Raw genomic sequence first — 10,639 nt, 5'->3', positions numbered from 1 at the left:
GGGAAAGAGGCAGTAGACTATTGCTATATTTGGATGAAGCTATAAAGCCATAAGCACTGGCTTTGAGAAACAATTACACTTAACATTTCTCACCAGTAAATCTCACAAGACTATGGCAGAAAGTATCATTCTCCTCATTTAATGATGCAGAAATTAAAGCATGGGGACACAGGTATGCCTTGTGGAAGGTCACTGGCAGAACTAAAAAGAGAACACTAATTTCTCAATTCCCAGCAAATGAGCTCTTAAACTAGGCCCACTGCCTCCCTATCTAGAGCAAACAAACAAATAAATGCAATACAATAGTATAAACAAAGTCCTTGGTAGTTCAATTTTAGGCATTCACTATGAATCATCCATTAGGACTCTACAGCTAGGAATTATTACTAGACATTATTTGGAGAACAATGAGAAGCCATGGAAACAGAAATTTGTAAATGTTGCATTACAGAAAAGAAGGCCGCATTAATAAATATGAATTATCCACTCAGTTGTGGTAAGTTGCTAGTTACATGTTAGCTATGGGATGGTAAATAAGGTCTCAGAAAACACAAGATAAAAACTGCATCACTAAGTGTGAACTGTAGCAGTAAGCATCTTCCCCACCATCATTGCCTTTTCACATGAGCCATGCTTATGTCTGAATTGCAGTAAATCTGGTATAACTTTAAGGCTGGGATTTCTCAACTGCCTAACAGAATTGCCTGTCCAGTCCCGTTAGCCATTAGGAAAGCAGTCTCTGTACCATTTCCCTTTAGGAATGCCACAAAAAATAGGCATTTGTGTAAGCTCTCTGAATTATGAGCGCTGAAGTCCTTAGCTTTCTGGTAGTCTGCTTTTAACATCTTGACAGTCAAGACAATTATAATCTACCTCCCCCCGCCTTTTTTTTTTCCCCTAACTTGCATAAAAAGGCAGAAACCCCACACAACAGTGTTCTTAGATATCCTTTTGATTCACTAATAATCATAATAAACCCCTCTGAAACCGTCAGAAAAAAAAGCCCAGAAAATTTGAAAGGCTTTTCCCAATATCTAACCCCTTCTCTTTTTTCTATTGTATGTAAGCATGTAAGCTGAATATTGTGACCAAAAGGTCACATCATGGAATACTCACACATTACTGAAAAACTGATACTTAGTGACTCAGGTATAAACTTGGAATATGCTGACTTCAGATTTATGTGAATGAGCGTTCAGTATGGAATACTCCCAAATGGCATTTTAAGCCATCGTAAGAGAATATAACCATTTTTCTGTCTCTCTGCTGCTCACACTTTGGTGAGTTCAGTGACTGCCTGTATTTGGTGAAATTCTTGTCACTGGTGCCAATCCCACGGGACTCCACTGGAGCCACTCGGGTGTAAAAGCTAACAAAGGTACTCGACATCTACACCTGAATCGCTCAGATTTGACTGTACTTTGAAGCCTCTGTGACAGTTTTGTTTCGGTATTATGTTGCTTGTCCTTTTGTGTTTAGAAGAGAATTTATGAGTCATTAGATTTTCACAGTTTTCTCAAAATTTTCTGTTCATTTTAGCTGCCCAGCTTGACATGTACCAAGTCAGTAACAAATCCCTGCAGAGAAGGAAAGAAGTTTATAGCATGGGAAAAAACTGCCTCAACTCCAATTCTTTTGCCTCTCAAATGCGAGGTGCTCAGAACAAAAATCAAGATTTCTTAAAATAGACTCTGTCATCTTATCAGTGGTCTCAAGGGGATTTTTTTCCAGGCTTTTGTATGGAAATAGGTCTTATCTCAAGAGGAGATAACTGCAACAGGTCTATATATATTAGCTGTGCCTTTTCCAATGTAGACAGCATTCTTAAAATCGCTGTGCTGCCTCCTACTCAGAAGATAATTGGTGCCTAACACTTCTGGCTCTGGGGAGCAATGCATGCACAGTTCTCTTTTCTGAGAAAAGAAAATACAAGAATCTGTGTTGCTAAGATGCAAATCTATACTTGTTCTGCCACCATAAAGAATCCTGACATCATATTGCAGACACTTCGTAATATTGGTGTAATTTCTGTTATACTGCAAATAAGTATTTGCATTATCTCAATTTCTAAATGGTAGTGCCACCTTCCTTTTTAAGGTCAGCAACGTTTTGTGTTGCTCTTGTTTTGTAACTAGCCACATACACTGATCTGGACAGTTTGCTGAAATTAATTTTTACAAAGGATATTAGAAGTTGAAAGACTGGTGTTAATTACAGAAATGGTTAATTCATTGTATTTTTAAAAACAGAGATAAAAAAGGTCTGTAAATACTGCAACTAGCTGTACTCTTCCAAGCTTCACTTTGATTACTTTTTCAAGCATAGTGCATTACCAGCAGTAATACAGACGCATGCACAAATAGGGTATCAATCAGAGATGAGATCCAAATTCTGAACACATCAGCTACCTGAGCATCCTTAAAGATACTGCAGGTGCATCTGGCCTCTAATTTCATCCCTCCAAATGTTTAACAGCATGTAACAAAAGCTGCTGCTGTACTCAGTTGGAGGTCCTCTGTGTTTATGATCTCAGGAAGAAAACTAGGTTTATGATGTCTTGTGTTTCAAACTTCATTCATACTCTGAGTCTATTCAGTCTTTAGAATGACTGCATCTCCAATTGCAGCTCCAACATTTCTTTCATTCAAAATGATCTATTCATCTGTATTCATAAACATGTCAATCTACTGGTTCAAAAAATCCAACCAACTCTCCAATAACAAAAACAACAAAAAACTTCTCATTAATCCACCTCCTCATTAGCTAGGATTAAAAACCTTAGTCAAAATGATTGCCTGTGTGCCCAGAAAAACTATGAGATCAATAATCCAAACAGACTTAATGACCCTCTTACAAAAGAGTAACTTTTGTACTTCTCCTACAGAGCACTTTGAAGAAGTGAATGGAAAAATACAAGAAATGTCACATCATCTGCATAAGTTAATTTATCTGTTGGTTTGGAGTTATACAGTTGGGGGAGGGACTTCAGGAAACAGGGTTTTTTTTTCTTCTTTCTCTGTTAAATGACATTACTGTCCGCAAAAACAGTAATATGAAAAATCACAAACTGTATCAGTGATTAGCCTGTAAGAGCCTAAGAAGTTTCATTAACATTTCCAGTATCTCATTTCACTCATGAGCAGTTTAAAATTATGGCCATTTGTATTCCTATACAAGATCAGTATTCTTCAAGACTTTTATTTAGGCTATTTAACTTGTTGGTATCCTTATTTTGACACTACTAATTACAGCTTATAACTTTAAAAAGTTTTATTATTATTTTACAAACTCAAGTGTTGGTGGGAAGAAAAAGAAAACCAAACTAAACTCTACTGTGTAGTTCTCTATCAGCACAAGAAGGTGTTATAAAAAGCCAGTGCCTTTGACTGAAGCAGGCTATAAAATCCACAGGGAACATTAGTCTTATGGACATAATGGAAGTGTCTTGGGGCAGAGACTGGCAGATACTCAGCAGAGCATGTATGTTGCACGTGGGTGTGCTAGAAAATGGTCAGCCTGGACTGACTGCAACTATGTGGGAATTAGCTATGTAATCTGTGCTCATCATCTATCCTCTACAGTTACTGGAAAAAAGCAGGCATATCTGTAGCACAATTCGTGCCATATATTTTGAGAGGGAATACATCACCTCTGAATGGCCTGATGTGTGCTATTTACTCTAGAGACCCTACACAACCAGTTTGACTCTGAAATTTTAGTAGCTAATTTTGGCAAGATTAACCCATGCTGAAGTCGACTCACTGAAATTACAGCAAAGTGTGATGTGATGCCAGTAGTTTCAGATAGCTCATCCATTTGCTCTTACTCAGAAATGCTGCTTGCAAGAGCCAGGGTTGGCACATGGGAAATTCTGTGTGGAAGCTGAAATGCTATTTGATCTTACGCTTCTCCCCTCTGCTCAACAAGTGGAAGAGGGAACAGCTATGCAGACCTTCCTCCAGCATGGCCCCCAGGAATACCACTGGGATCAGCTGTCTCATTTCACACGGGACTACTCAGCAATGTCATGGGAAAGGTAAGGGCTGAGCTCTCAGTGGAGCAGGGACATCAGTTCCCTTCAAGGCTGAAATAGGTCCTCCAGAGCTAGCTAGGGGAAAAAAAGGAGAGCCCGGGGGGACAGATAGGAGGAGAAAGGTTGGGGCATTACATGGAGAGGGCTTGGGAAACAGATAATGGAGGTGAGGTAGGAACTGAGCAAATGCTGGAACCCAAAAAGATGAAATTTGATGGAAGAAAGAGCCTGCAGAAAGGAGGACTACCAACAGGCATTTGGAGTGGCTCTGCAGCAGACTTGAGAATCCAGATAGAAAGTATAGACCCTTCTGCAAAAAGCAGCATTTGTTTTGTGGGGAGAAAAGGGGAAGGCAATTAACCTGTCATCCTCTGGGTGTGTTCTGTTGCTAGCATCATCCCAGGAGATAAATGTCTGCCTAGGAACCGTATGGGCAATCTGGGCACAGTAGTGTAAGGTGAGCATCTCTCCATTTTGCCATTGAAGTTACTTATTGAAATCCAGTTTCTAAGATCATTGCTAAACTTTACTTCATGCTTACACAGAAAGATCTCTTCAAAAATGTATTCATCTGTTGGAAGTGTACTGCCCCTCGTTTTCACTGGAGATAACTGCATAGCTTTAACAGTGCTTCAGTCTGCATGTTACTGTTTCTGTAAAGGTCATTATGTCCATTTGCACAGAAGAAAACTTACGAAGAAAGAAAACTATTTGCATTCCATTTTCCTGAGGGAAGATTCCTGCTATAACCTGGTTACATAATTTTCACAGTTCAACTTTTCAAACTATGAAGGAAATTTTTTTCAGACTCATTATCAAGCCATTACTCAGGCAAGCAGCAGCTTCCAGGGCTGCAAAGCTAAAGAAATGTAGACTCTACACAGCAGCTGCCGACACACTTTCCCTGTTAAACAAATCTCTTTAAGCATAAATGAAAAAAATCTCCTTTCCTCTCACATAGACACACTATGAAAACAATTGCTTAATAGATGTCAGAGGAAGGGTATAAAAACAAACCTAAAAGATCTACAGCAATAATGATTTTTAAGTTGGTACTGGTGATGCAAAATAAAATCTAGTCACTAAATATATTCCACTAGGAAAGCTAAGGAAACTTAAAGCAACAGCAACCTCTGTAAAATATGGCTGTGCTACCAAAGCAAACATGCTAAGACAGTCTGAGACTGAAACAGTAAAAATAAACAAGATAAAGTTACTAAAAGAATCAATTCCCTATTTCTCCTGTTTGCAAACACTAGAAAATTGAAAACATTTTTGTAGGAAAAATTAGCATTTTTCTGAGAAAAAAACCTGTAATTGATTCTGGTTCACTAAAGAACAATAAATATTAATATCCTAGCCGCTAGTGTGCCAGACATAACACGGTAATTGTTTTGCAGGCAATACTAAAATCACACCTGGAAAGAGTTAATAATTTTACTTTAAAATAATACTTATACTTTTCTTAGGGTTTCAGTTATAAATTTTAATTACCCAGGGAAAGGAGCCATAAGACAATCACTGCTGGAAGCTTTCAGGCAACACCTCACAGATGGATGCTATTCCAGTCAAATGTTCCTAGTTCCACTAATGTGATACCATTTTGCCTCTTTCTTGAAGTGAGACCATTTTAAAGACTGATTCTTCAGTAGTTCATTGTAGCACTTCAATTTTAAATCTGATCTAATGAACAGTCATAGATGCTATGGACTCTAAACATAAAAAATTGACATGTTAGCATATTCATGTACTCAGATGTCACATAAATGATCAGAAGAGTTTACTGAATGACTCCGATATCTGGCAATATACATGCAAAGCCTCTTTAGCTCTTAAATATAAAGCAACTTCCTTTTGGCAAAGTCCTGATTAGAACAACATTGATTGTACTTATTTATAGCTCAAATGCTATTGCTGAAAATTTCTCAAAGTTGTAGATACTGTGTTATTAACTATAGTAAAGCTCTAACAATCAGTCAGCAGAGGCCACTTCAATCTCTGCATGATAATAAAGGATTATTATGTGCACTAACCTATTTATGAAAAGGAAACAGTGTGCTGCTTTCAGACTCCATCAATTGCTTTAATAAGGAATTGAAAAGCCTGGCCTACTTTATATGCAGATCACCATCCCAGTTGCATAAGGATTTACAATAGACAAAACAAAACTGTTTTTGTTGTAAATAAGGGCTGTTTGTTTAAATCGCACAATAATGTTTGCATCTAAAAATTATTTACAAGCTAATAAGGCTTAATAAAGTTTGACTGTATACTTTTTAACAAAAATCATTTCAATATTCTCTAGGAAGGAAAGAGAAATTGAAGGTGGAAGCATACATAAAGCTTGAAGTAAAACAGGCCTGAGTTAATGGCCTGCGTTTCTTCACTGACAGGCTTAAGAAAACCAATATTGAGAATGGAACTCAGTTAACTTAAAACATTTTATAAAATGTAAGATAATGAACTTAATAGTAATTTTCTCTAGAACATTAAAATTACTGCAATATTACTTTTGCTTTAGAGACTGAAAACTTGACATAGTTCAGACTACTGAAAGTTAGCGTGATGCACATAATGATTTCTGCTACCTTGATTTGAAGGACTCCAGAGACCCAGGTTCAAATTTTACCTTTGGCATTGGTTCATTCGCCTGTATGTTAATAAATTTAATGAGGTGTGGGATGACCCCTGCTGGTGTCCCTGCTTATAAAAAAAATATGTATCTGGCAGGAAAAGGACATGTTAATTTCAGTCCAAAAAGTTACAGATATAAACTCTGCCATAAAATGTATAAAAATACCTAATTTAATGCATAAAATATTATGAGTAATGTTCTCTTAAGTATGAAAATAATCTTAAACCACTGAACATTACTGTGTTAGTGCTGCAATGTAATGTATGAAGAAGGACATTAATTGTTCAGTTCACTATGATATTGTGTTAAATGTCTTTTATTAATTAGCTGTTACTCCCAGCTGAGGCATCTGATAAACTAGTCCATTGCTAAATCCCCTCAGTTGATTTCAGTGAATCAATTTAAACAAACCTAGAGGGAAAAAATACCCCAATAATTTACATTTGAGTCTGTAAGGTCCTAGAACTAGATTCGTTTAAAGAAGGGCAGCTTTCCTATAAATCAAATCTTCTGATTTAATGCAGCTGACATATAGATCTATTTCACAATTTTTTTTAATCTCAAAAAATACAACACATTAAAATAGTTTCAATTTATCAAAGCTAAGAGCAACAATTAAGTAATAATGTGCTTAAAGTGCAAAGGCACTTTAACACAAAAAAGTGACGCCCAGTGGCTATACTTCGTAACTGAAACAGCAATACTGTATATTATTATTTACAAAAGAAAGTCATAGTCCAGGAAAAAAGATCTTTGGAGATCTTCTACATAATACATTAAGTTTCCACTTTGAAATGAAAAGAAAAAACCAACAGAAAACCCAAAGGCCCCTTCCTCATTTCCTTCCAAATCAAAAAGAATTATGCAAGATCTATTACAGAAACATACATTTGCAGTGACAGTTCCTACAGAAGGGTCAAAAGGAGAGAGATATAGAAATAACTTAAAGGGAACGTTGCAAAAGCAACACCATATCCCTGCTATGCTGCAAGGGTTCCATTTCTCTCTCACTCCCTCTGTAATTTAAAAAGTGGAAATGTTGGGAATGCGACAGATGACACCAGCACTGAGTGCAGACTCAATCAAATGTGATGCTGAGCTCGTTTAAAAATTTTTGTTTGTCTCCCACCTCCCTCCTCACAGCTGACTAATTGCAGTTTGTTTTTCCAGAACTTCGAGGTAGTCTGGTTCTGTTTGTAGCTTTCCTTGGAGTAAAGGATGCTCGGGTTTAGACTGTTCCGCAAAATATTTCCTGGGAGTTCCATATAAAACAGTTTTATTTATCCTGTCCTGGTTTTGGCGTCTTGATTCATATGAAGGGGCAAACTGCCTTTTGGGTAAGGTGCAAAAGTTATAATGAACTAATCCTCCAGTGGGGAGTTCCTTGACCCTTTCTGCAATATTTTGATACAGAAGCTCTGGTTCCCTTGGCGAGGATTGCTTTTCCAGTAATTCAGCTGCACTGATCGTAAATGCAAGACTGGTGGGGTCTTCCTTTTTGTGGTCAAGATTGCTATAGCTAAACTCATTGAGATTCCTGTAATAGGCAACTGGATCCCCTTCCTTTTGCATGTAGATTGGGTTTTGGCACATCTGTCCAACAGGAGGTGGTATGTAGTTATAAACATGTCCTTCAGTTTTATCATGGGTCTCAGTGTTATAAGACCCGTACTGGAGCTGAAATGAACTTATATCTAAGTTGTTTGCACTGCTGGGCATGCTTTGCACCCCCTTCCGGCGCTTAAGGACAAAGACAAACAGGCCTGCCCCAAAACAGACTGACAAAATAAACACAACCAGCAAGCCTAAAATTAAGACAGACAGCGGAACTTCAGTGTGTATTTCTGGGTAGGAGCTTGGTGAGACCCCAAGGAAATGGGGTGTATCTGTGTTCTGGTTCATGGAGAGGACAGAAGAATCTGACAAGTTGGGGTCCTCTGGGCAGATGGCTTCTTTGCTCAGGAATTTCAGATGCTCTCCAGAGTGCTTGGTGGGAGACTCGCATATGACTTCATTGATAACTACAGGGGTATTTGACTGCTGGTTGTTGTGTTCAGTGACTTGCTCTATCCAGTTCCTCAGCCCCAGGATGTTACATGTACAGTCCCAAGGGTTCTCCTGGAGGTCTATCTGAATTAGAGCTGAGAGCTGGTCCAAGACTCCTCTCACAGGTAGGTGTGAGAAATGGTTGTTTCTAAGGTTGAGTCTGGTGAGGGAAGTGCCGCCAAAGACGTTGTCGGGCAAGTATCTGAGCAGGTTGTTATTGAGAAATAACAGATGAAGATTACTTAGAGCATCAAAGGTGCATGGCAGGATCTCCTTAATGACATTGTACTCTAGGTAAAGATATTGCAGGCTGTGCAGTCCATTGAACATAGACGGGTACAGAATCTCAAGGTAGTTGCCATTAAGATAAAGTCTACGTAAACTTGTGAGGTTTGTAAAGGCACCTTCGTGTATCACTGCAATTCTATTATTTCCTAGATGTAACAAATCCAGAGACCTGTACTCTGCGAGATCAGTTTTATAAATGACTTGCAGATAGTTACTGGTAAGATAAAGTTTCTTTGGACTGATTGGCCTAGGGTGGAGATCAGAGATGTTACTTATCTTTTTCTCTTGGCAGTTAACATTTAAGCCGTTGTCTGAACTCTGTGAAGTACAGATGCAGCCAGCTGGGCAGGTGATGGGCACAGGAGACTTTGTCTGGTAAACCATGATCGGTCCAAATATTTGTCTGTCTTTTGACACAGTGACACGGGGTGTGGGGCGGTTCCTGGTTTTGGGTGGCCGGCTGGCTTTTGGGGCTCTGGTAGGATTGATGGCAGAGTTGGCCGTGGGTGATAGCCTTGGGATGTGTGGGTCTGAGAGAACAGGGTGTTTCTCCCTCTGGGTTGAATCACTGGAGCTCTTCCTAGGGCAGAGATCTTGCCTGGTGAGCTGGGTCACATCTTTCCCATGAAGCCTGAAGGGGGTTTCGCAGACTATCTCACCCACAAACACGGTGATGGTGTCTAGCCAGGCCTTGAGTGGTAGCAAGTCACAGGTGCAGTTCCAAGGGTTTTCCTCCAGCTGGATTTCCATGATGCCTCCAATGTGCTCCAGCACACCAGCAAAAGGCATCATCTTCAGCCGATTCCCCCGCAGGTCCAGGTGAGTGAGGAGCACGAAGCGGAAGACATTGCTGGGCAGGGACAGCAGGAGGTTATCATTGAGAATCAGCACCTTGAGCTTGTTTAGCTTGCTGAAGGCCCCCGCCTCAATGGCACTGATGTAATTGTAATCAGCCTGCAGGTACTCCAGACTCTCCAAGCCCAGGAATGTGTCCTCCTTTAGCACTTCCAGCTTGTTGTTATTGAGGTGCAGCCTCTTGAGGGTGCGGAGGCCACTGAAGGCCCCTGTGCGGATCTCCTGCATGTCGTTGTTGCCCAAGTGGAGGGTCACGGCATTGGAGTAGTTGACAAACTCATTGGGGAACAGACGGGTCAGCGCATTCCCATTGAGAAACAGCTGGTAGATCTTGGACGGTGGTGGCAGGAGGAGGCTGATGGTTGTAAATCCTTTGTTTTCACAATTAATGTTCAGCACGTTCTCCTTCTCCTCACAAGGGCAGCGGCTCTTGCTGCAAATGTCTTTGGCAGGTTTGCTGGGAGACCCCAGCCACTGTTAACAAACTGAGCAACCAAACACCCTTCAGCATCTTTATGCGCCGTCGATCTCCACTTTGGTACCTACAGTCAAACCTTTTGAGACAGGTAAGGAGAGAAAGAAGAAATCCCCAGTGAAAACGTCCAGGAGCACAGGCTGTGAGGGGAGGGCAAAGCAGGTTGCAAGGTTGAAGGGGAGGAGGGCGGCAAGGCAGCAACTTCAAAACTCCTCTGAAATCTCCGCTCCTCCACCCCTCCTTTTCCTCTCGGAAAGCGCCAGCGGAGCTGCTGTGGGGGAAGCCCCGTCGGGGAGCGCTCCGAAAA

At 40.1% G+C, this 10,639-nt stretch overlaps 1 protein-coding gene across 1 annotated transcript; it reads right to left on the bottom strand.

Moving 5' to 3' along the window:
- Positions 1-7,200: 7,200 nt before the first annotated feature.
- Positions 7,201-10,368, bottom strand: SLITRK2 (SLIT and NTRK-like family, member 2). The gene is given in 2 exon segments (XM_010285748.1): positions 7,201-10,314; positions 10,316-10,368. Coding segments are annotated over 2 exon segments (2,562 nt in total). The 3' UTR covers positions 7,201-7,805.
- Between the last annotated feature and the right edge of the window lie 271 nt (positions 10,369-10,639).

Source organism: Phaethon lepturus, unplaced genomic scaffold (genome assembly GCF_000687285.1).
Source record: "Phaethon lepturus isolate BGI_N335 unplaced genomic scaffold, ASM68728v1 scaffold1054, whole genome shotgun sequence".
Classification (NCBI taxonomy): Eukaryota; Metazoa; Chordata; class Aves; order Phaethontiformes; family Phaethontidae; genus Phaethon; species Phaethon lepturus.
Note: the sequence above shows the minus strand (reverse complement) of the source record. Positions and strands in the feature narration are given on the sequence as shown.